Raw genomic sequence first — 26,921 nt, forward strand, 5'->3', positions numbered from 1 at the left:
GAAAAACCCCAAACCGATGCCATAAATAAGCATTTTTGATAACTCATCCTGTACTATTAACTTATTCATAGCAGAGGTTAGAAACAGTAAAAGGATCTTGTGCATCTATTAAAATCACTTTCTAGGGTTTTCATGTATTTATTGTTATATTTCCAGGTAGCCTTCACTGTAAAGTCAGAAGACTTGGCAAAATACTTTAATTGTGCATTTTGTTTTTTGCCTTCCAAAACTCTACAAACATTCATACATAACCCCACTGTACAATGTGTAGGTTCTACAGCAAAGAACAGCATTCAGTGCAAAGCTATTAATACGAACATGTACCATACGGTCCAAAGTTTGGAGAGTCAAATGTCAACTTTAGGTAAGTACACAAAGAAGAGTCTTTTTTAGAGCACTGACCTGGAATCGGGAGTTCCAGCTGCTTCTAGTTCTGCTACTAGTCTGTTAGCTGGGGTTAAACAAATCACTTCTTTCTCCATCTCAGCCTCCATATCTGTAAAAGGGGAGGTAATGGCATTTAATCCCTTTTGCAATTGCTTTTGACAGCTATAAATACAGAGGAATATTGTTACTATAAAATATAAATTAATTTCAGTCCATCATTGGTCTATATATCATTGCACTAAAAGAGCTTGTTCCTGTTCTCCTTTTAGTTAAAAAGAAGACACACACTTGAATCAGTCACACAAAAATATCAAACTATTGTTTGTATTGTTACTAAATAATGACTGTAATTTCTTTCTTTGTTTAGGAATAAAATATAACATGGGATTCCAGCAACCCAAAAAAGTAAGTTTTCAGAAATACATAAGGAAAATTGTATCCAGATTCAGAACACGGAGCAAGGATAGAGATGTCTCAGATAAGGCCATTAGACTGGACATGAAGCACTGAATAGAAATGATGCCTCAAAGCTTTGCTATGAACTGCGTATTTTCTTTTTAAAATGCAAAGTTGATAAGCTATGCAACTTCAGTTTTATGAGGTTTTTTACTAGACTGGATATTGCCACGAGATACTGTAGACTTTGCACATTAACGTTCTGTGCAAAAATTCTGATAAAGTGAATGGCCTGAGAGGTGCTTAAAAACAGGCTAAAGAAAAACACTGGTGAAATTCCTCCATCTAGTGGCTGTCAGCACACTCACAGCAGCAGTGACAGCCCATCACAGCCAGTCGCTATTTCAGAGTCAAAGGACAAGTGCGAAGCGGGTGACAGAACAACCATGCAGCCACTAGCTGCTTCACCAGGCAGCACCACTTGGATAAATCAGTGCGATGCAACTCGCATTGCTCCATCTCTACGGCTCCAGCCTGGCCTTCTCGATGGAGCAAATACGAGCTATATCAACAGAAGACATTAAAATCATGGTATTAGAGTTCCTCTAATGTAAAATTGTAGATTCATCACCACCATCATTAATGATGAAGGTCTAGGGAGTCTGAATATGATAATCTTGAAATATCAACCATATCATGAGTAAATAAGACTATTTCAGCCATTCTGTGAAGGCTAATATTTAAAAATACAGCATCGTAGCTGGTCTTTTACATAGACACAGAAACTTAAATACACATTTGACTACTGGAAACAACCTCTGAAGACAAGAGCAGAGTACAACAATCATTCCCATCAACTGAATATATAGTGCTTTTTATGACAAATTATCAGTTGGTTTCCCAGTCTGAATATGACATAACTCCATTACCAGAACAGGCAAAAAAGGCAAAAAAAAAAGAACCCGCACAGACACACATTTTAGAAACATTACTTTGATGACCATTATAAAAGCAAGCAAGTGTAGAGGATGCGTTGCACTTAGTTTTGTTTCTCTACATACCATGTATGTAGAGGTAAAGAGGGAACTGTTTCATCCTAGTTCTGCCAGTCTGCACAGCCCTCTACAAGTTCTGTTTAATACTGATGTGTTTTGTTAAAGTTTTAAACAACGGTTACCAATTTAAGCAAGTCACTAAACAATTTAAATCTCTTGTCACCTGTGCTTTTTGTAGTGAATATTGGAGTTCTTTTTTTCCCCAGAAAAGAAGTTTGGGGCTAGAGAGACACTCTCACCCTTAAAGGATGTGGCAAGATAGCAAACTTGTGGCATCACAGGTTATAAATTAGCTACAGCATCTGTTCTCTAACTGAAAGGCAAGAAATTCACAACCCAATCTAGGTCCTGCTGAAGACTCACTGAGCTATCCAAGGAAAGTTCAACAGCTAGGGAAGTCTTTTCCACCACATTCAATGTGATCTGACTCAAGTGCAAAGCGCATAGCCTTCTGCCATATCTCAGCCAGCCAGAAAGAGACTTGTAACATCACTATTACAATTTAAGGCTTAATCTGCCTTCTTGAAGAGGCATGACCCCATTAACCTCCATACTGTACATCTTAAAATTCATCATACATCCTATGTTTGAAGTCACCCATAATATTACTAGGAAGCAAAATAAAGACTCAAAGTCAGAAGTTTGCAATTTGTAAGACCTGTGTTAAGTATTTTCAGCAAGCGATATGCCTTCTGTGACTACATCCACCTCCTCTGTGGAAATGCTCCCTAGCAGTTCATACACGACTCAGCTCCCAGGTGAGTTCTCAAAACAGGGATGACAAAGTTAAATAGCATCCGGAACCCAATTCCAGTGTTAGAGGCATAAACATGTAGACAGGGATTAAATTCAGCTGCTTTGAGAAGCAGAAAGTAATGCAGCACATCTGAGCTGTGTGCCAAGGAGGACTGTGCCATGCAATCCACCTAAAAAAAAAGAGCAGCTACCAGAAATCCCTTACCCACAGACCCAACTTTCCTTTCTCTGTTCTCACCCTCTCTAATCCAGACCACAGCTTCCATAACCACCACACACTTCCCAAACTTTCTCACCAAGTCTCTACCGCTTTGGTCCCAGCCTCATCTCACTCAAGCGTCCCTCTAGGTCCCCGGTTATGCTGCTCTCGTCAAATCCGCTTCCCCTCCCGAAAGCCTGCGTGTTCCCGTTGCAGCCCTTCCCGCTTCACTCCTCCCACGCTTGCTCCCTCCGCACCTCTGCGGAGCACCACAAGCCTCCCTGCCCCGTTAGGCTTCAGGCTACGCACAATTACCCACACGACAAAATGAAGCTGCTGGAGGAGGCAACAGCTTTGTGCGCCTCAACAGGCAGTCCAGAATCCTTAACAAAACACACATATATACACACGTACGCACAGAGCACACTGGAATTTCCACAGAAGGCAGCCACATGCCCATGCATCTAAGAGGCAAGTCTCTGTCAAAACCTGGGTGCAGGCACCACCTAAATACAGTGATATCCAGATCTGGCCTGGCACTTACCAGGCCAGGCTCATCTCCTAATAGCACGTAAATGCAGAGCAAAGAGAAGCCGCTGCCCCGTGAGGGCCCACGGCAGGGCTCTCTGGGCGCAATCCTGCCGAACACAGAGCTGCACAAGCAGACCCACGTTAAGTTGTGCAAGCTGCTAGTAGCGACACTCTTGTTTAGTAACATCTTTCATCTGTCTTTCCATCAGGACTGCATTTCCAGCAATAACCAGGATGGAAGATTAAGAAAAAACACTGCAGATGGAGTAGCAACAGTAAAGCGGAGCGGTTCGTTACCCCTCTCTGCAAACGTGCCCACCAAGCTTCAAAGCGCAGACAGAAGGCAAAGCAGCATAATGTTTGCGATGAAAGAACAGCAACAGAAAGGTGAGGAAATTAATTCTATGAGGCTCCATAAACGGAGGAGGAGATTTGTAATTAAAAAGAGCCCTATTCTGATTTCGATGAACAGCTCCGCTCTCAGCCTGCCCACGCTTAAATCTGAGGACAGAAATAATAACAAGTGGAAAAGTCTCTATCAGATCCAAAGAGAAAGAAAGAGGATAATGAGGGAAACTTGTTCTAAGTACAAGAGTAATAATAGAAGAATAATCACTCCTTATCATGTTTCTAGAATATTTGTAGAAGATAAATACAGAGTTTTATACTGTGAAGTACCAAAAGCTGGCTGTTCTAACTGGAAACGGGTGCTCATGGTTCTCAATGGCCTGGCTTCTTCCACAAAGGATATCCAGCACAACACGGTGCACTATGGAAACTATTTAAAAAAGCTGGACGGGTTTGATCGCAAAGGGATTTATCACAGGCTCAACACTTACACAAAGATGCTTTTCATTCGTGAACCTTTTGAAAAGTTGGTATCTGCATTTCGGGACAAGTTTGAACATCCAAACAATTACTATCACCCCGTCTTCGGGAAAGCCATCATTTCCAGATATCGCGTCAATGCCACCAAAGAAGCATTAAGGACAGGCTCTGGAGTCAAATTTAAAGAGTTCATTCAATATCTCCTTGATGTACATAGGCCAGTGGGTATGGACATCCACTGGGATCACGTCAACAGGCTTTGCAGCCCATGTTTAGTAGACTATGACTTTGTTGGGAAATTTGAAAGCATGGAAGAAGACGCAAACTTTTTCTTGCACTTAATTGGTGCTCCACAGAATCTGACCTTCCCCAAGTTTAAGGACAGGCATTCCAATGACGAAAGAACTACCACTAAGATTACACAACAGTATTTTGCACAGCTTTCTCCTTCTCAAAGGCAACGCAGTTATGATTTTTATTATATGGATTATCTGATGTTTAACTATTCAAAACCTTTTGAAGATTTATACTGATTTGAGAATAGGGACACTTCTATGGTCATATCAGCTGAATTGCATAAGAAATCCAGGTGGCTTCTGTTTATATATATACACACTTGTCTCTTTAGTAAACAATCGGTTGAAGAGCAACAAAAAAACATAGAAACACAGAACATAAATGGTTAGTGATGTTTACATCTTCACCTTAATTGCCTCCTTTTTCAAATCATATTTTTTCTATAATTTCTGTGTATGAAATGTACATATATGTATAATCTCACATGTCAGGGCGCACAAATAAAGCACATAATTTGCCATGCTGAGGTGGCTTGCGTTTGCGTTGGAAGGACTCTTGGAACCTGGGGGAATGTGGCTGACAGTCCTGAAGTGGATCCAATATTTTATTAAGTACTTTACTATTTTGAAAGTGAAGTCTTAGAAAGTGACAGAAGCAAGGAAAAAAAACACTGAGGAATAGATTTACAGTTCTTTGAAATCTGTAACAAATGAAACCATAACTAAGTAGGCACTACGTATTTGAAGCTGGTCATAGATTGTTATTTCCTGATATTCGTGAATTAAATTAGGAAAAAAGTCCATCACACTTATATTGTTCTAGAGCACACTGGTGAAAACAACTAATACTTAATGACCATGTGAGTGCAGTATTAAACCAGATGTTGTGCTTCAGAGTGACGATGTGTTCTCCCCCTTCAATATTTCCCTTATGGCATATTCATCTGCAAGAAGATAAAATGCAGGCGAACATTTACATCTTTATGCATGTTATTAAGAGTCTTTTAATCCTTTGCATTAACATAAATCTCTAGTTTAATCTTTGTAGTCAACAGAAATATCAAATGTTTCCTTTATAATAACAAGCAAGAGTAAATGCAACTTCCTGCCCAACAAGATAGTCCTTTTCACTGCTGCAAACAATTTGCACTTATTTCACTAGCAATTAGATTTGATTTCAAAACAAGCAGAGAATATTTCAGGTGTTTTATTTCAGTTCAGTTTTCTATATTTCAAGAAAAACATGTTCTTTCATCTCTAGCAGAAATCTCTTGTGAGAATCAAGTACTGACCATTTTGCTGCATTTGTAAATATTCATGCTAATTTTTTATAGCAGTATAGTATCCTTGTCCGCATGTAATCATTTAACCACTCAAAATAATGATTTAAGAAGTTAAAAGGCCTTATTGGAACAAGTCTCAACCTCTACAATTATGTCAACCTTAAAAGACCCAGTAATTTCTTAGGTTTGTATTATGCAACCAAGATCAGAGCTCTACCAACACAGGTGCTGTGCAGACACATGGGAAGAAATGCTCTGTGTTCCACACAGCTTTGTAATTAGATTTCCTCCCCTCCAACCACCAAAAAGCTCACTCAGTTCACTCACAGTCAATTTTCCCCCAAAACACCCCATGTCTATTTCACTTTTAAAAATTTTAATAGAAAAATGTTTGAAAAATACCTTGTATTGAAAGCTTTACTGACAAAGTATCACAGGAATTATAAGACTTCTGACATTAGAATTTCATTCCTACCAAGTTTTTTTTGTTCAGAAAAAAATTATACATGCAGCTCTGTCCTTTTGATGATCAGACAGAGCTCTGCCACTGGAACCAGTTCCCATTCCCCATCTGCCCTGGCTCCCCATCACCACCTTGCTGCTGCAGCTACCTGCCCGTCCTCCTTTCCATCCACTCAGGTGTCTGTTGATCTACTCACATGACTAGGGAACAAGTCTTTTTATTTAAAGTAACTGGATCTTTACTAGCCTGGCTCAAATCAGCCGAAACAGGCTAGGGGCTATTCACCTGGGCTGCTCAGCCAGCAGATAAGAGGGGCTGATAACCTTCCTCACTAGGTCACAGCGAGGAGTATCCGGGGCATACCAGGGGCATTAATCTCCTCTCAGCGCAAACAAGAAAACATTGATTCTTGTAGTGGTATGATTTCTTTACATAGGCAAAAACAACACAGGGAATTTGAGTTATGCTGTCCTTAGCATTTAATGCTCTAAAAAGTGATGGCACTGTGATGCAATCGATTTGCCTGGTAGCTAAGGAAATCAGATGCTTGCAAATGCAAAGGAAGGATATAATAAATACGCGAGTCCTTAAGACAAGGGTTGATTTCTGTAAATTAATGTAGTTTCTCTTTTAGGGTTTGATCTTGGGAGTTGCCAAAGCAGGATAAAGTCCCAGCGCAGGCAGCATGTCAGCACTGCTCCTGCAGACCCGCGCTGAACTCCTTCGAGCCAGGGGGTCAACCTCCATGGAGAGGAGAATTGTAATTCATCTCATTGCAGCACCATTCCAGCAGAAGAAAACAGACTTAGAGGATATCTCCATAATGTGGCCCAGATAAAGCTGGATATTGTTTGTATTCAGACCTTTGCTAGTTTGAGAGCTCTAATAGAAAGATTAGAGAACTTAACCCTACAGCTAGATCCACAGTGAAGACCTGGCTTTCTCCTTCCTTCTCTTCACTTATTTCTTTTCAGTTTGGTCTACACACACAATCAGTATACACAGAAGTGCTATTTTTACCAAAATACTGATAAAACCACAGGGTAAAGTTTACATCTGAAAGACTTTGTTGGTGTAATTACACATTAGTGAAGTGTTTGCTGTATGAATAGAAAGAAATTCCAGCAAAACTGTACTTCTAACTCTGCTGTAGTGTTTTTTCTAAACCTTCCCTTCTGACTTTAATTAAAGCCTTAACTACTAAAGCCTTAACTAATAAAAGCTTCTGCTGGTGAGAGGAATAAGATTTTTAATGACAGATGAAGATGAAGACTTTGGTATGGTTTTTTCTTGGATGACAAACATCATTTAAAGACAAAAAAGATTGTTAAATCATTCATATGTTTATAGCAAGCTGTATACAGCACAATAACATCTGTTTTACAATATTTCAAGGAAGACAGAAGTTTCCTTCCAAATACTTGAAAATACTTAATACTGGCTGGTTGCATTAATTCACATTTGTTATTTGGATCTCTTATTCCCTACTGACTAGCAGAAACAGGGCAAGAAAGTGTTCTAAAAAGAAGGAAAGATATTGATCTGTCAAGATAACAAATACCAGAAGAAACAGGAGAGATGGATCTTGGATCAAAAAGAGGTAAAGCCACAGACAGGTAACTTATATTTTCATATAAATCAAAATGCTTAATAAAAAAGCAACAGTTTTTACTAGAAGATGTTATGTTTTTAGACTGTTCATTTCCCTTTGGATTATTTTGTCATTTTTCCTCCATAGAAGAACCCTGACATTTTCATTTTTGATAGTGGATTGAAGTTTTCATAATTGTTCATTCTGCAAAATTTTTTAGTATTTTAGCCTTTTCTTCATGTGGAAAGTTTATATTCAAGATTTCATGCCAAAAAACTCATTTTCAAACAAACAGCATAGTTCAGAGATCAGCCAAGTAGAATATCTAGGATTGCTATACTTAGCTGAAGTCATTTTGTCAATCCATTTTTCACTTTTTTGTTGCATTTTATAACAGATGAACTTTGTTGCTACTAGACTCTTCCTTAAACCTTAAGCTGAGAACTCGACTTAAGATATTTTAATATTTTTACTTCCAATCATTTTCTGCCCTACCTCTCCATTAACACATCCTGTTTTCTAAGAACTATCACCTACCCTAGGGTCAATAAATACAGGTATCATAGGTGCTGGCAGCAGGCAAGCTGCCCTCCTCGCACAGGTTAAATAGATCTGCCTTTCAGCTTCATAAATCCATGCTTAATTTGCTTCTAGTAATGCAGATACTTCATTTAATTCTAGCTGGGGTATCTCTCCATTACTCCTGATATGGAGATGTCTTCTATACTCCACCCAAAGATTTCAAACAGCACAGAAGTTGTAAAATGCTTACAGGGACAATTTGGGACTTAAAGTGCCTCCTAAAATTCCCATTTACACCTCCAAAGGAGTAGGGACACAGCTCTCAAGTCAAGGTGTGATGGCACAGAAACACTAATAAATCAGGATCTTAGCCCTTACACCTGCCTTAAAGGGAACTAAAATATATTACAAAAAAGAAAATGGATTAAGTCAGATACAAAGAATACTGTGAACTAATTAGATGTTCCCTGAATCAATGAAAGAACATTTTTAAATGTAAGACATTCATCTAAACTGAGCCCAGTTTGATAGTCGGCTTTGCTGTCCTGGCCCTCCAAGCTGCCATTTGGAGTTCTGTCACTCCCTGGGTGCTTCAGCAGAAGAACGACGTGGACAAGTCACCATGTCCAGAATGCAGCCAGGTGACACATACTAGCAGCACAATACACAGTTTATCTGAATTTGCAAGGTCTGATACTAAAAACTGATTTTTAATTAAGGGATAGTTTAAGAACTTAACATTGGGATGATCTGTACATAAAGCTCCTAAGGAACCAAATAAAACAAATTATCTCCTTTGAGATATTTGCGTCCTTAGTTTCTTTCTGCTAGTTCTCCCATTTTGGTAACAACATTAATGTCAATATAGTTACTGATGGTAGAAGCAAGAGTGCACTTATCACATGAATCCATGTATACCCATTTACAAATATACATGTGTATAAAGAATATGCAAAAATTCTGTTCATAACTTCTATTATATATACTACAGTAACTATAGACAGATTTTAATATAGGAATTTAGATGCATGAGGGATATTCTCCACATTAATTTTATATTTTATCTTTATGGGAATACATCAAACATCTGCACTGTCTTTTAAGTAGTTATTTGTTTCTTTATACAGTAATATAAATTAATGAGGTAGGCCAGCAGAAGTCTTGCCACATTATCTGGAAGTACAGTTCCAAAACTGAAGAGTTTTTATTACTACTGTAGTATTGATGCAAGCTGCATTAAGCCTTTCAATTGACAGGCATTCTCCTCCTCCCAGAAAGGAATTACATGGCATCTGGGCATCCAGCTAACCACTTGGAAGAGAAACGTAACTGTACAAACCTTGGCTTGCTCTATTCATTTCATACTCCAGCAATACCAAAACAACAGCGTCTGCAGGCAGCAGTAGTTTGTTTTCAATGTGAGAGACAAGCCACAGCACAGCCTGTTTGAGCTGATATTGCTTCAAGGGATTATTTTCAGGTTAGTGTTATTTGCGGTGACTTTGAAGCCTCAGCATGCACCTGCGCCCTCCTGAATGACTTGGGCAGTGTCCCAAGCTTCACATGGCAAGATGCATGTAATTCCAGACAGGCCTGGAAACAACCACATCTCCAACAGCTTCCAGTATGGCTCTGCTTTAAGAGTACACTAACTTAAAGCACAAGAGACCAAGCTCTTACATTAGCTACAACCAGTGGCAGCTGGTACTTGCCACCAGTAAGTACTTTTGCCTCAGATTCCAGTTTTACGAACAGCAGGCTCCGAGCAGCCCCACGCTTCAGCTGAACGCTGCAGCACACGCGAGTGCCGTACTCGACACCGCGCCCGGGAGGAGACGGCGTGGAGCACACTGACGCAGCACAACTGGGAGACCCACGCGATTAAGCCTCACGCATTACCAACAAGCTATTTGGATACTGTATTACGAAGCAATTGATACAGTTAATTGTGACTCATGGTAAAGAATAAAACCTACCTGCTTGCTTTGTGGCTAGTCGAATAGAAACATTCTTCATTTAAAACTGGCTATGGCAGCAGTGCTGGCCCCGTGCTTCACTTTCAGCTTTATAGGAGTCTATCAGTGATCTCTTCTAGCAGTGTCATCTCGTTTTCCTGAAGCTTAAAATTATGCTGCCAAGTTATGAAAAACAAGAGGTTTTACCAATCCAACTTCTCCACAGTTAGTTTCCTGATCTGGGATTCCTGTCCAGATTTATTTCAACTTAATACAGGAAATTTCCTCCCAACATATCCAAACATAAGCAACGTCACCAGCTGCAAAGGGTGTTAAGATTACGTTCAAGCAGTGGGAGCAGCAGCATAGGAAGCAGTGGCCTAAGGGGACTGCACTATACGAGCTTGTCCCAACCCATTAAACACTAGTGGAGATGGCTTCTTCACTAACAAATGAAAGCTCCAGGCTACGGTTCACCTTCAGATTCACAGATATAGACTAATGTACATTATGATCAAAAGAAAGTTATTTTATCATTGTTCCAAGTGTGCATTCAGTCAGCACAACCATGGCATAGCCACAGAAGTCGCACGCAGGCGATGTCAGCCCATGTGCAGGCCCTGATCACGTACTGGCGACTACAAGGCACAGCTCTGGTTGTCTGCCTTCATAGCAGGCCCAGTTGCTGACCTGTTTCTACAGTCTTCATTCACAACACCACTCACGTCTATTAGTAATCAGGTTTGCTAATGCTTAGGGCAGGTAACAGGAAGATTTGGTCTACTATTTCAGTTTTAATTCAGTTATCAGACCATCTGGGGGGGCCTGATTCCTAGCATTGCTGTGCACATCTTTCCCCATCTCTGTTACAGAGGAAAAGTCCAAGACTCCTCACACTGGCATGAGAATTACTGTTTTTAATTATGTTTCATTCAAAAATCTTAAAACATTCATCTTCAATTCATCTGTAGCAAAACAGTGGAAAGTTTTTTTAGCCCAGGTTGTTTTTTCTTTCCAGTGATATCTCCTTCTGTATCAGAAAAAATAGAATTTTTAAAAACAGTGCCAAAAAAATAAAGTGTAGTCACCACAGCACAGATAATCTGAACAATAACAAATGTTATAGACCAGGAGGCTGCAATAGTTATATAGGCCTGCATTAGATTTCTCCACTGAAATCCATACAGACATGAACCCTGCCCAAGTGACACAGTGTGTACTCATCAAGGTGATACTGTCTTTACAAATCATGCATACAGTGACCATTTCAAGCAGCGTGGAAAATGTGGCATATGAGATGGGTTATGAATCTGACAATTTATCCATGTTTGTCTCTGCAAAAAGGAGTTTATTTTTTGTTATCTAAAACAAGTCTGAGAAATTCATTCGCTCATCCCACTGAACTGGGATGCCAGGTGTATATTACAGTCCATGGAGCACAGAGCAGCAGGTAATGATCAAAAGCATCTTATCTTGGATATCTTCCACAGTAAGTTTCAAAATTAACCATCCAGAATAAAAAGCAAAGCCTTGTCATATTTGATCAAAATATACATCTTAGAAACACTCAAGAATGAGCATCTACAGAAGTAAAAGTGACTTTAGCAAAATTCAAAAGATAAGCGATATGTACATCCTGAGACTGTGGAGATTCGATTACAGAAGAGGGAGGCAGGGGAAAGGCAAATACAACATGAAGCCAGTGACATCCTACGTAATTGTGCATGTTTGCGTTTCAGCATCGGTGTTCCCAAGGAACACCACGACACCCACCTAAGCATTTTGCCCAGTCCCAGCTGGAACCCAGTTGCTCCAGAGTAACTGCAAATCAAGCACAAACACTGCTGGCTAAAGTTGTACCTGGGAAGGTATGGATGAAGGTGGCAAGAAACAAAGTAATTCCATCAAAGCCAGAATATAAACAAGTTGAGTCCACTTGTTACCATCAAGTAACTAGAGGGCAGAGAGCAGTGACTGAACAAGACAGCCCAGCAGAGTCAGTAACAAAAACCACATTCTATCTTTGACTAGCAAGACAACAGAAGACAAACTGCAATTTGACCCAAGCTAGAGCTGGTTCATACTCAGAAGTGGCACCCCGCTGATTAAACAGATTTCTAAATAGATCTATTTTCACTGGTATCTGGACATTCTCATTAATTTAAGAGGCTTTGTATTAACTTAGTTTAATTCAGTGACAGACCAGTTTAGCTGTTCAGTTGAACCCTCACCCCCTTCCACAGAAGCTGCCTTCTCAGTCGTCTTCTACATGGCTGCATTGCCAGAGAGGTCCCAAACAGTATGCATCTTTTACCCATTTTTTCCCCCTCTTTCACAAGAGGCTATTTCTCCCCAGGTATTCACCATTCCAAACTAAGAGAAATAAATAATATGCAAAATTACAACATGCACTGATTTTGAATATATTTTCCCATTCCCAAGCAACCACAGCTTCAGCTCAGAGATTAGCTTCCTTCCAACACCCAACAAGGCAAGGCACTCCGGAGTCGCACCTTCCAAAATCCCGGGTTTCCCAGGCCAAACGATTTCAAAGGCATCGATTCGCCTCTTCTACTTCTGCTGTAAAAAGGAAGTGGGCGAGTACTGCCACGGCTTGCTATTTGAGTAGTATTGCTCACTCACCAATCATGCTGACTCTGTAGCAACATGTGGGAGCTCAAAGCTTCAAAGTATTTTATTACACTTTTTTGGTCTTAGATTTAGATTTCATGTTGTAGCCTTGAAGATTTGTTTTACCACAGAATGACTTCAAACCAGATGTATTTGTTTTGGGCACATCAAAACCTCCTACCTGCTGAAACATCAATAAAGAATTTGGATTGGTGAGAAACTGTCACTGTCAACCAACGGTTTGGTTTTATAGTCTGAATCTTCAACACTTTGCAACCAAATTTGCAGTTGGGCTAATGCCTACTTTTTGCATGTTTAACATACAGCATATAAATATTGTATGATGTGAAAAAGACATTTGCAAGCTTTGCAAATCTGAGATCATAACATGGATTCACATTCCTTCAGAGCACAATTAATATCTGCAGAGATACTCAGTCTCACAAATCCAAGTTTGTGGAAGAAAGGCTAATGCAAATTCAAGTATATACATCTGTACTCCAGTTCTGCCTTCACTGAGTGTTTGATTGGTAATTAAGGCACAGATTTGGTTCAAGAGATTAAAAAAAGAAAAAATCCTCAACTCCCAAAGGAAGCCATCAAATCTGAGCTCAAGGTTATTAATCATGGTGCCACTAATTGTATATAAAGTATCTTTAGCCCCTCAAAAATTGGTTTTTTAAGTATTACGGGATTTTAAATGTCACAATATTATGGATATCTTGATTAGATCTCTGTTAATATACTGCCTCTGAAAAATTTGTAATTTATTTAACACCAAAATGAATCTTACAGAAATGAAGATCTCTTACTAATCATTAAGATTAAGCAGAATTTCTAGCCTGACTAGTCTAGCAACCAAATTTGATAAAGGTTTTTTTTTTTTTTAAGTGCTTTTTTTCTTTTTTTTTTTTAAACTGACTTCTTGTAATTAAAGTTTCAACTAAGGTCCCATTAGGCTGATACTGATCCCCCTCATGAATCAGACAGACCCTCAAGTCCTCATATTTTCAAAGTCTCACTAGTAGTCAGCATCTGGGAAGATTTTGACTAAAATCAAGCAATAACTTCACTAAAATTAAGAGCCTGAAGAATTTTGCTCCTCGTTGATCTTTAAGAAGTTTTTCTACATCATTCCCCGGATCCAGCACAAAACAAAATGCTCGGACTACTTTCTAGGGCTGCTTGCAGGGGCAGGTAGACCGCACCAGCTGCTCAAGCTCACTAGAGGTGTCCTCACGCAGTGGTCCCTCAAGATTAGCACATTACGATGTGCACAGTGAAAGCCAGGAAGGACCCAGAACTGATGCTGAGCAGAAACCCAGCTTGAGGCCCCCCCTCAAAGGGGAGGGAGGGCTAGGCAGAGCCCCTGGAAGGAGGAAGAACGGCTTTGGGAGCAGCATTACAGGATCAGCCCAGGGAGCACAGGCTGCCCACACGCACAGGCAGCTGCGCTGGCATTGCTCCCACAGTGGCAGGAGCTCAGCCACCGAAGCTGTAGCAGAGGCACTCTTGCTTTTTTCAGGACCTCTGTGCCTCCTCCATCTTTACAGTCTCTTCGCAAGCGTCCCTACACTGGTGAAAGCCACCACATCCCTCCTGCCTTTTGCACGAGCATTCCCCGAGTATCTTTCCCAAACCATGCTCACGTTTTCTCTGTGGGGCTTCGTTCATCCATCACCTCCAGGCCCTGGCTTGCAGCAGCATCTCCTCCACGTTACCCATAGAGCCTCCACCCTAGTTTCCCCTGCCAACACGCAGTCGGACTGCAGGACTCCATCCAGACTTTCAGGGCTTTCAGACTCTCTCCTTCATGGCAAGGAGATTTGGGGACAGAGTGGACTTCCTGCCATTCCTGTCTACTAGACTGCCCACATCAGCTTCCTTCACACCCTATTTCTCCTTCAGTTTCTCCCCCTTATTCCTCAAGTCATTACTAAGCATACATATTTGCATATCTATAAACAAGCACATATTTTTCATCTTCCAAGTCACACAAGTTGATCCTCAGTGGAAGCCCACCTTAAAATCACCGAGCTGTCTACTCCAAAGCTTTCTTCCTGAGACTTGTGTCTCTCCACAGATCCATAAGACCGGGCCACAGCTGACAACACAGACAAGAAGGCAAAATTCATTTAGAATCTGAAAAAATAATCAAAGCCTCAAACTCACAAGAGACAAGGTCAGCCTTGTCTACCATCAAGGTCTTAGCTGTATTAAAGACCGTTGTACATCCAGCTAGAGGTAAGGGCAGCCAATAGCCTCTCTAGCAGTCAATGCCAGGGAGAATATTTGAGTAAGAGACAGATTGCCAGATATAGGATGATTGAAAGTCTTGTTGTTTCCTTAAACAGCAAAGATTGGTACATGGCACTCTTTAGTTTTTTCCAAACACACCTCGAAGCAAGCATTAGCTTTGATCAGGCAGCTCTTGAACAAGTACTACAATAAAAGATGTGACGCCACACCTTTTACCCTATTCCATACCATAACAGTGTGAGATCCCATGATACTTACCATAAAAGAGAAACATCACTGTATACAGCATTTGATCAGCTGCAGCGCTTACCAACACCATTGGAACAACATTGTAGCACAGCCAGTGCAGACAAAGTAAATCAAAGCATCAGATGGAGAAGAGGTAGAAATCCACACACACTAGCTCGCAGTGCACAGTTACCTTCCTGCTTAGTGCAAGGTTTTCCCTTTTATTCTTTTCTGAAGCATTTAGTAGGGCTTACTGCCAAAGGCTAGATTTCCTACTCAGTGGAGGAACAATTCTGATGCACTATGGGAAGTCTTATGTAACTTGTCCCTCTATATTGCTATTGTATCCTAGTGCCTGCCTATAGCCTTAAAGGCTAAGGACATTTTATTATACAGGTGATCTGGTAACAGAGAGGTATAAACTATTCATGTAAAACATCTTGCTGCAGTTTTAATATCTTCTCCAAAATAAGAACATGGGAGTCTGCAGATAAGACATTTTGGTGGGAAGAACAAGATCTAATTAAATGCCTTAATGAAAAGTATTTGAATTATGACACTTCATGCTACAGGTACTTAACAGTCCTATCACGCAAAATAAATGGCAAGGGTTGGGGGGAGTGTTTTTTTCCTCTAAACAGTCCATTCTTTCAGAAAGAAAAGAACAAAAGGACATTGCCTTCATTTGGAAGTACAGTATTAAGCACAAGCAGCTTAAGTTACTCAATAACAGAGTACTGGACTGCTTCAAAGATCAAATTATTACAGCCAGGATCATTTGCAGCAGGATTGAAAGTGCAGCAAAAGGTAAGCAGTTAAATTAGTTCTCCCAATATAGAGATCAGCATAGTGTAGTTTGTCTGAGATGAAAAATCTCCAGCCTATCTAGGGGCACCAAAGCCAAGGCAAGAGTCACCTTGGCAAGAAACTGCTTGTTTCTCTGTGGACAGAATATCACTCTAAAGAAGTTCCCCTCCCAAGTACAATAGTTCTTATACACTGTGAAGCATTTCAAGCATTACATAATGAAAATGTCAGATACATTTTTGCAAACAGCCATAGACATTGCAAGGCCACCTGAACAACGTACTTTGTACACCAGTAAATCATTTAGATATGCAAAGACATAATATAATGCTAAAATGTTTATGCAAATTAAGTATGCTGTTGCTCACTTCCATTTCAACACATCATTGCAGTGTCATTAATCCTTTGCAAGAAACTGCAAATGGATCCATGCAAATTTTGTCAAAGCTTTTCATACCTTGAGACTCTACACTCTTCATATGAGACAGATTAAAAGTACAAGCAATTAACCACAACTGAAATGCAACACTCTAGCAGGAAGCCACTTAGTCAGATCTGTTTGACCACTTGTCTTTTCAAGTACCACATAAATCCAGTTCAGAACAGCAACAAAGGAAAACAAGCCAAGCCTTCATATTTCCCATTAGGAGGTACCTGCTCAGCCCTCCGGGATACATCTCTCAAAACACATTCCATCTTTCCACTGCTGCCTTTCACTCGTCTGTCATTTGACTGTATGAAACAAAAGACCCATCTGAGATAAGAACTGGAAAATGCACATGGCAAATAAATATTTTGCCTATCATCCATATAGAGCTTACTACATTGTAAGACAGTTGCTACTTCACCACACTGTCCTGTCTTTTCCATGCAGTTCTTGCGATTCTCTGTAGTGGCTCCTCCTTTATCTAGTTGTGACACCAACATTTCCCCTCAGCCATAGATTAACATTAAATTTAAATGTGTCTTGAAGAAATTGGCCTTTTGCTCTGAAAACTGGAAACATTACTTTGCATCTCAAGCAGCAGTGATATCAAGAAGGTTAACAACAACAGCCCCACCACTACACACCCCTCACCCTTCCTAAGCTTCCCAGGGGTTTTGAAAGACCCAGCAGCTGCCCAAGAGGGGAAAAAAGTGTCCCAATAATAGAGGCCAGGCTGCTGGAATATGTCACTTCTAGAACTGCTGATCATTAGTGAAACACCACAGATCAGGATCTTTTCAAACCAGCAGCACCAGAATAACTTGAGAGGGTGACTGAAGCCAGCAAACACAATTTTCCCCATAATTACTGAAAAATGAAACTAATTTCTTTTCACCCTGAATGGCTTTCACCTCTTGCCAGCAGCATTAATGCAGAATATGGATGTTAATAATGAGGATAGTAAGAACTGGAAGTGTTTTAAGATTTGAAGGCTGACTTTTTAATGGTGTTCTTGTGTAGTGTGGCATGCAGTATAATTAACACAATTCCTCTTTACCAATTCAAAGTATGTACTTCTCTGCAAAGCTGCTGTTCTGAAAATATTTAGAGCTGTACTTGGCCCTTTTGCATTCTCTCATATCTCCGATCATTAGGTACTCTGGATGAAATTATAGTAATGCAGCTTTTGCTCATTTTCTAAGGTCTTCTGCTTTCTAAATGTAATTCAGCTAGACTCTTAGGATATTCTATATACTCTATATCCCACCTAAACAGGAGTGACTGACCAAGTATTTGGTAGAAACAGACACAGCAAATTTTTCCCACCCTTGTAGGCACCGCCAACACTGTGGTTGGAAGGAGTGTAGTGCAAGCACTCTCAGTCCAGCCTGAACACAGCTAGCTGGGATAAGAGCAAAGAAGATGCAGCAGAATGAGGCTCTAGCAGGGAATGCACAAAACTAGTGAGGAATTTGAGCAAGTTCTTGGGTTGCTTATATTGAAGCCCAGAAACCTACCTGTTCACAGCTACTTGTTATTTGCAGAAGCTACCTAGGAGCTATAGGTAATCCCAGCTAGCTTCCAGAACTGCTCCTCCAACACACATGCTTGCAGAGCTGCACAAAGATGGGCAGCTCCACCCTGCAAATCTTTGGGGAGGGCTGAAATTCAGCTGATTTGAATCTCAGCCAGCCTTCTCCCCCAGGTTTTCTCCTGCAAAAAACAGGCTGAAAGACCAAATATTTCAGAGTTCCTCCTTTCCCTTCAATTTTTCTAAAGTCAGATTTCAGCAAAACCTATGCAGTTTCACAGTGGGTTTTTTTTTTGGGGGGGGGGGGGTGGGGGGGGAGAGAATCTCTTCACAGCTATATTCCACTGACAAACTAAGGTTAAGAACCAGCCAGAGAGTCTTTCTTTGACCCTCAATTACTACCTTTTCCCCAGCTCCCAGCACGTTCAGGAAAGGTCTACATACTAACTGAATCAGGAATTTAATCTCTTGCTTCTTTCAATCTAGGAGTGGATGTGCTAGGACAGCTTTTAAAATGACTTCCCTGTGACTACATTATTCTAGATGATAAAAATACTGTTTTCCTCAGTGATGACAATCTTGCCCCTGTCTGCTGCCATAATCTCATATATTCATCTCAAGACTTCAGTCTCAAAATATTTTATAAGAATATTTTCATGTACTATTGAAATATTGCCCTGTCTAGAAGAAATAGAAAGAGCTTAACGTCATGATAATGGAAAACAAGACAAGAAAGATATGATTAAAAAAGTCTTTGGGGAACATAAACATGTTGTAGGACACCAGCACCAAATCCCTACACACCTAGCATGTAGCAAAGCCAATAAGGCAAGGTTTCTAGAAGTCAGCTGGGAGCTTCAGCCTTCCCACAGACTGTTACTCAATCACTTTAAAAACCTAACCCATAAGCACCCGTTCTATGCCTTCTGTAAGTGATGCATTTCCAGGGATAGCACAGACAAATAGGGAAGTGCCTTCTCTAATAACTCGCTAGAAGAGCAACTAGTCCAAACCAGACTTCACAACCAGCCTAAATAAGAAGTGGGCCTACAACTAGGTTAGCTACACAGGAACAGAGGCCTGAAGGAACAAAATGAGTGCCTATAGGGTTATCATGAAGAAAATGGTTGCTTATAGCTAGGAGCTGTTGAAAATCGTTTCTGAGGGTTTCAAGAGACTTGTAGTGAAGAACTGCAGAGATCCAGCAGCAATTGAAAGAACTATAAATAATTTTGTACCAAACGCACCCTCCATATACCAGCAGCCAGAGGATTAGACCTCCCTTTAGAGACCAGATGAGCTTACAGAGACCACCCCCATAGAGGAGGAGGCTGCAAAAAATTACTCACATTTTCAACATAGTGCAGCAGGATGAAAGACAAGGACTGTAGAGCAAAGATATACAGTGTGAAGATGTCATCTTGAAGATTTATACAAACATTAAATTGTGAAGGTCACAAATCAAGAAAAAAGAATGAGTTTGTTTTCAAATAGATAAGCAAATGGAAGCTTATATGGGGTAAAAACAATTGATTCTGCTTCGTAACAATTCATAGCTATAAATGCACATGCAGAGCCATATGCACAACTCCGACAACGCCTGTGGCACGGAGGAGAACTCGCAACCTCTGCTCCAAAACACATTTGCTCTTTGTCAATTGCTTCTTGTAAAAGATAGAGCCTTTATTTGCCATTACCCACCCTGGGGTTTGCTACATATATTTTAAGGTCTCCAGCTAACAGAAGTGACAGCAACAAACCGGTAGTTTTTATCTTCAAAAGGCTTTTGATGCAGCAGGAACCAAATTCTGTACATTTAAGGAACGCTCCAAAGGAGCTCACAACTGTTGAAGTGTAGAAGCGTGATCTTTGCATATGCACACCAGCACAGAGAAAGCCTAGGTACAGCGTTCAGCAGCGGCCTCTGCACCCGCTCGCTCCAAAAAACAACAAGGGCTGAAACAAACAGGAGCTCTGGGAAATAAGAGGCAGCAGACAGCCCAAGTATTTCACCAGTATGCCACGCTTCTTTAATCCTTCCCTGCCTTTTCCCTCTATGCTAGGTAGGTAGTTAACCTACCCAGCCCTGAATCCCACTCTGTTCCATCTTACTCACTTTTCCACAGTTACACTAAATGCAAGAACCCCACCACTCATGTGCAAAAGCCAAATTTAATTATTTTCCTCAGACAGCTGAAAAAACAAGAGCTAATCATATTCTATGTAGGCTGGCTGTTGTCCAAACATACCTGGGTCAGAAGTAGAAACATCTGCTACCTCCACCTTGCTGTTCCTCATGTATTTTAATGTTTGAGCAAGCCCACAGTATCAGCCACCACGCTAAGTGGCAACACTCAGTATTCTTCGATAAAACCAGCCTTAGTGCAAGCCAGTAAGAACAGGGAAAGCTCTACCTTGGCATGGCATAAACATAAGGGAGAGCTTGTGATTTCAACCTCAGGACAGACGAGGGAGCAATGTCCCTCCTGTAACACTGGGATCAGCCACGCTGGAAGCATCAGCCCCATCCCAGGCTGAGGCCAGAGGCAGAGCAGAGGTGGGGACAAGGGGCAGAGCATGGAAGTGCTCCCCAGTGACCATCCCGTTTACATGCCTGCTATGAAATCTCAGACACAGCAGCACCCAAGGAACCATTTCAGAAAGGTCCTTCAGTAAGTGCACTAAATTATCATAATTTCCAAACACCTTTGAGTACCATGCCTTTTCTGAGCCCATGGACCTCGCCAGCTCACAACCGATGAAAGCCCTGCCAGCAGCGGTCACTCACTTGGGCAGACAGGGCTCAGGGCAGGTACCCCGGCACAGCTGGAGCTCCGCGAGGGGCCGCAGGAGACATTTATTTCTCCTGACACTGTAACTTACTGTGTCAGTCAATGTTATCTGGGTCACCGCTGCAAGTTTATGTGGCATCCACAGCAGCAGCAGCTCTGAGGGCAGACTGCCTTCTGGTACCTCCAACAGCGTAATGCAGGATCCAGTCCTGCTCACTAACAAATTTAGATCACAAGGTCTAAGGCAGGCAAGACTTCAGCCCCGGTTCCAGAAGCGACAGGAAAATTATCAGTGAGCAGTAGCTTAATTAAGCAGCCCTCTGCTGTCAGGCACACACAACGAGGGATCCTGCAGCAGCTGCTCTTCTGCCTTGGACAATGAACTGAGTACGTTCATTCGTGCTTCTCCTCTCCCTTAATTTGCCTCATGAACCAGCTGTGAAGCATTTTAACCTTCTCCTTCCTGCAGCCAGACATCGGTCACATGGGCACTGCTGCCTCTAAATCCGCCGCGGAGCCAGGAGGGCTGGAGCGCCGGAGGGGAGCAGCGCTCCTGTGCCGTTTCCATGGCAGTGCCGGGCCCGCGGCTGAAGCCCTGCTGTCTGCCCTCGCTTCCCAGCCCGCGCCGAGCCGGAGAGCGTGCGTGCCAGCTCCTGCATCCTTACTGTCCCTGTTTCCTGCAGACCCCACTCAGCCGATCGCTTCGTCCACGTTTCCACCGTCGTTAATTAGGCTGGCACTTTAGGGACCCACAGTGTCTAGGGCCTTATCCTGTTACACGCAGTGGGGCACAGCGGAGGGTGGTGCCTGTCTCCGGGCAATGCATGCTAGCAGGCTGCAGACACGGGGATGCTTCGAGAAAGAGCTCAAATGCCTCACTTTGCTAATGCATCTCTCTTCAGGAAAGCAAGGATTACATGCACACAGCATACAAAGCAACATGAACCAGCTGAAAACTAGGCTGCAGATTTGGAGATTTTGATTGCTTTTCATTTAATACATTTCTGGGAATGCTCCCCTAATATATATATTTTATATATACGCACACATATATGTATACTCACTGTATGACTTCAAGAAGAGTCCCAGAGTTGCTAATCAAGTAATTACAAGTGAGCCTGTGAAAAGGCACTGCAGCCAGCAAAAATTCACCTGATGACCTTCACCCTCCCTGCTTCCCCCAAGGAAGAAAAAACACAATAAGCAGAAAAACATCCTTTCAAGTACAAAATGCCTCACACTTGGGAAATAAACAGGCATTTGTGAAAGTCACCTCCTGCCCTGCTCTCCGGGATGACATCAAAAGAGGAATAAAGCCTCAGTATCCAAATCTACGTGTCATTAATGCAGGATTCAGAGCCAGAGAGAAGGAATTCAGTTGCAAGGAAAACTGGCTGCTCTTTCATCTGAACCTTCTTTCTTTTCAGGAAGATTTTACCTTAGAAAGAGAAGGGGGGAAGAGAGAAAATTTTGTCATTCCCTTTTCTTTCCCGTGACAAGCTGTCACTTCTAGATAGGGGAACTGTATCACCATGTTGCTGGAGAGAATAAGTGGGGCATGGTTTTGCCTTTCCTTTGATATGAACAAAGATTAAAGTAATAAAGAACTAAGAAGATGAGAGTGAAGGAAAAGCAGAATTTTTAAAATCAGCAGAGCCAATGTTATTTTAGTATGATATTCCATGAAGCAACAGTGGCATCCAGTGGTACAGTTCCATACACAGGTTTTGGATCAACTTTCACTAACCTTTGCCTTCTCTCAGAATTTGTGGCACATTCAAGGAACCTTTCCTCCTCCTCCTCCTCTCCCCCCAGCACACACTCCCAGTTTTATACACAGTCATTAGTATCAGTAATGGAGACCAAGACGCACAAGTGCCATGTATCAACTTGCACCAAGGCTGTATTTCTTATTTGTGCATTCAGAAGTTTAGTGTCTTTCCTGAGAAGCCTCACGTAAAGCTGCAGGGTTGATATAAACACATTTTGAAATTACTTTCAGAAATACAAAGAAATTTTTTCCTTCTTGTATCCACAAGAGTGCAGCAAATATTCCGTATCACTCCCCTCCTCAGTCCTACCTCCCCATTTGTTACTCTCCAAGGTAACGTGTTCAGGTTTTGCTCATCTAGTGACAGTAAGATTATTTTCATTCTACTACATCTAAGTAAATACTCTGGGAGAAAAAACACAGGCTCGGACTTGAATGAGTACCTGGCAGAAGGCAATCCATTCGGGGGATGTGTGTGGATACTTTCAGGCTGAGGTAACACTTGCAGTAAGAAAGCACCTTGTGCAAGCACAAACTCAGTACCATCACCAGACTGTAATTTGGTAAGAGAGACGACTGTTTCCTTACCAAAACAGAGCTGAGAACCAAGATCTGCCAATCCTGCTCTCAGGTCAATCAAAATGTCTGGTTTGATTTTTAGGTTAGATCTATAGAGATCTTTTAAAACAAGCAGGCTTCAACCTCAAGAAACTATTTCTCACTTAGGTCTTCAAGACAGTTAAACTAGAGTATCTCCTCCTTTTTTAATAGGGCCATTTCTCTGTCTACACATCCCGCAATCATCTTCAGGAAGCTACTGACTGCTGCACTTCCCTTCAGGGAGCCTAGTTATAAGTTACCTTTTACCAGAGGGGAGGGAAGGCAGGGGAACAATGCGGAATTAAAAAAGGGCAAAAAAAGCCATAGGCATCCCGAGAAGAAACTAAAGCCTGGCCTACATCCAGCCTTTGCACCACAGCACAGGAACTCTGAGTTGAACTGATTTCAACTGATGTGGTTACATAAATAGGAGAGTGCCTATATGGTTTATCCCACCAAACAGAGACAGAAGAGGATAATTGCTGCCATACCAATGAGGAAGAGGCAGACCAGGGAGGAAAGGCTCAACATTTTAAACTAAAAGCAGCACAACAGAGTATGCCAGCAACAGTGCAAGGCAAGGCGCTTTACCAGAGGCATCAGTGCACTCAGACTCTTCCAGCCCAGATTAGCAAGAACTGGCTAACAGGAGCTGCATTTCCACTTCGCTGGCATAGCAGAAGAGGTTACTCTTTGGAGTAAACTGTTTTACTCATCAAGGTATTAAAACATCACGGTTCATCAATAACACCCAATCTGTTACTCCAGCAATCAGGTGAACTGAGAGGATGGGTTCCCTAGGTGTGCTGATGTTGTATGCCAGACCAAGAGGAGGTCAGCCACCTCAGCAGCAGTGCCTGACCCATTTGCTGTCCTGTTGCATCACTCCAGCTGGGACCTAAATGCTAGCTTGGTGCTTTTAGACATTTTATATCTTTTCCCCTGCTAGAACTGCCCAATTCTCAAGTAGTATTATGTCCAAACAAGCAGGCAAAATCTTGCAGAAGTTTGACTCTGCCCCCATATCACTACTGGCAGTGACTTTTTCTTGCTACACAAGTCTTTTAAAATATGTGTTCTAGTAAATAATATGCCAAGATTAAAATAGAAGAAAAATGCAGCAAGAACAATACCATAAAAAGTGAGTAAGACTCATGCTTAAGTAAAAACACCCCCCACACATGATGTAAGGGGCTGGAGGGAAGGAAGGTTATGCTGTGGAGATGAGCCTGAACTATAAAGCAGAATTGTGATTGAACTTGTATTAGGGTTCAGATAAAGCAATCTTTCAGTAGCAAAATCATAACATAGGAAAAAAAATCCACTCAGAGTGACATGGATGATCAATACCACATGGAATTAAACCTCAGAAGATTCAGGCATTTTACAGCAGAGCTGAGAGAATAAAATGGATTTTCCTACCTTGTTAGCTTTCTCCTGTGCCTCCTGAGCTAGGAGCTTCCTGAAAGTTCTTAATACAGAGATTCCCCCCCCCCCCCCCCGACAGGTTTTTCACAATATATTATTTAACTTTGGAAATAAACAAACTGATATAAAGCAAGATCTCTGCAGCTCTGAGCCCACCTTCGTTTCATGCAAATTTCGCCGGCTGAAGGACAGCTAGTTTTTACTCCAGCAACTTGACAGCAAGCAAAGAGCATCTCCACTTTTCCTCTCTCTTCATCCATAGAGTTCCTACCCTTTTCCTTCTCCCTCCTGCCTGTCATATTAGGTTATTCCCACACCAGCTGCAGAAGAGCACACTCACAGTATCCAAAACAGCTGAAAGGGACCAGAAACCACACTGGGGCTCTACCACTGGGCTCCTGCCATTGCTCCGAGCCCACACTGAGCCAGCATCTCCCGAGCTGCTGAGCAGGGCTGCGCAGCTGAAGCCAGTCCTGGCAATTTAGGACTTGCATCATAAGAAATAATGTAGAAAACTCAGCAAGCACAAACTTAGATGACATATCCTAGCATTTTTTCTACATAGTTATGACAAATTGGCCTAAGCTTTGACTCTCAGATCTTCAAAACTAGTTAAGCCTGCACCATGTGCATTTTTATATTTAATGCACATTAAGGGCTTGGGAATCTACTAAGGCAAAAAGATTTCTGTAGTATCTTATCCAAAAAATTAACTATTTATTAAGAATATGATCAGCTTCCCACACTTACTGGTTTGGGCAATATGATCTATGAGATCAGGAGATAAGTCACACACCACAGCTTCATCTCCAACAGCGGAATATGCATTTCCAAGCAGCACAGAATGCATTCTCACATCTCAAACAAATAAAAACTGGTGTTTATCACTCACATCTCTTGCTCCTGATAGCATCTTTCCACCAGATGTCACACTTCCCCTTTATTTCTTGCCTACTCTTACCTGTAAACTTCAAATCCTGTTCACACAACCGCGTACCCAGGAGGTGTTTGTTCCCTTACTGACCATTTCCACAGTCAATTCTTGACTAAACATCAGTCCCTCTAGTTTGGTGGCAGTAACAACACTGCAGTTAAGCACTACAACACACTTTCACACAACTAAATCCCAGGCCTTAATTAAATAGTAGTGCTTACATGGTCATAACTGGAAAAAAGTTGCATTTCTCTACTACAGTTTCTGCAAATACACATCTGCAAGCATCAACAGGTTATTAAATGAGGCAAAAATGCCTTTCCTGATACACTGTTTTGAACAGGGTCACTTTTAAGTGACTTTATTTTTTCAGGTATGCCAATGCTTGCTCTAAAGTTAAAATATGACAATTATTCCATTTACATTGGCCAAATGCACAAGTCAGGCACATGAGCTTCAAACCCAGTGCCTAAATCTCAGTATCAAATAAATGATGTATGGTATAATTTAACACATGAAAAACACTGAGTTAGTTGAAGTTGGTGATAATTTTTGAGTATAAGAGCAAAGTCTGGTCCAACACTGCTATCTTCCAAGATGACATACAGTTCGTTTTACTCCGAGAATTATTTTCAGACTGCCCTGTCAAGAGTAACCCATCAGTGTTAGCCACATTGAGTCTGTGGCCAGTCTTCTCCTATTTCGATAAATGCAATGCTAATGTAGTATTAAAAAAATCCATAGAAAGCTATAATTTTGAACACGGTGTTAGCTCAGCTTCAGAGAGTGCTAGTGTGCTATCATACCAGATAGAAATGGTTTAGTTTAGGAATTTATACAATTTCTTTCCTGTCCTTTGACAATGACCTATTTTTAGACACACATCACACTGAGTGGGTATGTCACTTGATAGAATACCATCCTGAAGATTCAAGCCTGTCATAAATAAATATGTAAGACGAACTGGTACATACAAGTTGCCTCTGAGACCTGCTTTCAAGTCCATTCCAGAATGCAGTGAATGAAAATCATTTCAAATGAATGTCTGCTGGTCTCTGCCATGTTTCTTCTATAAGAATTGCACATCAGAAAGCAGCTGAGCTTTTCCAAGCAGACAGCTCTAAGAAGGTACAGACAGAGGAAGATGGAAAGGAAACCTTCCGCTAAGCAGGTGACAACCCTTTTCCCGCCTCTTCCCCTCCCTGCCTCTCAGAGGGTCAGGGATCTTTTGGAATTTCATTGCTGTTTCTC

General features: G+C 41.4%; 1 protein-coding gene and 1 long non-coding RNA gene across 3 annotated transcripts in view; one reads left to right on the forward strand and one right to left on the reverse strand.

The window, feature by feature from the left end:
- Nucleotides 1-9,107, forward strand: part of CHST8 (carbohydrate sulfotransferase 8) — a 189,417-nt gene extending 180,310 nt beyond the window's left edge. For both annotated transcript variants that reach the window (XM_064519673.1, XM_064519674.1), the window contains 2 exons: nt 755-792; nt 3,534-9,107. In XM_064519673.1, coding sequence (XP_064375743.1) covers nt 755-792; nt 3,534-4,685 — 1,190 coding nt within the window. In that variant the 3' untranslated portion in view covers nt 4,686-9,107. The remainder of the gene's footprint in view (nt 1-754; nt 793-3,533) is intronic.
- Nucleotides 1-10,345, reverse strand: part of LOC135329783 (uncharacterized) — a 127,604-nt gene extending 117,259 nt beyond the window's left edge. The window contains exons 1-2 of the long non-coding RNA XR_010391461.1: nt 10,284-10,345; nt 403-496 (exon numbers count right to left, since the gene is read on the reverse strand). This is a non-coding gene — a long non-coding RNA (uncharacterized LOC135329783). The remainder of the gene's footprint in view (nt 1-402; nt 497-10,283) is intronic.
- Between the last annotated feature and the right edge of the window lie 16,576 nt (nt 10,346-26,921).

Source organism: Dromaius novaehollandiae, chromosome 13, assembly GCF_036370855.1.
Source record: "Dromaius novaehollandiae isolate bDroNov1 chromosome 13, bDroNov1.hap1, whole genome shotgun sequence".
NCBI lineage: Eukaryota > Metazoa > Chordata > Aves > Casuariiformes > Dromaiidae > Dromaius > Dromaius novaehollandiae.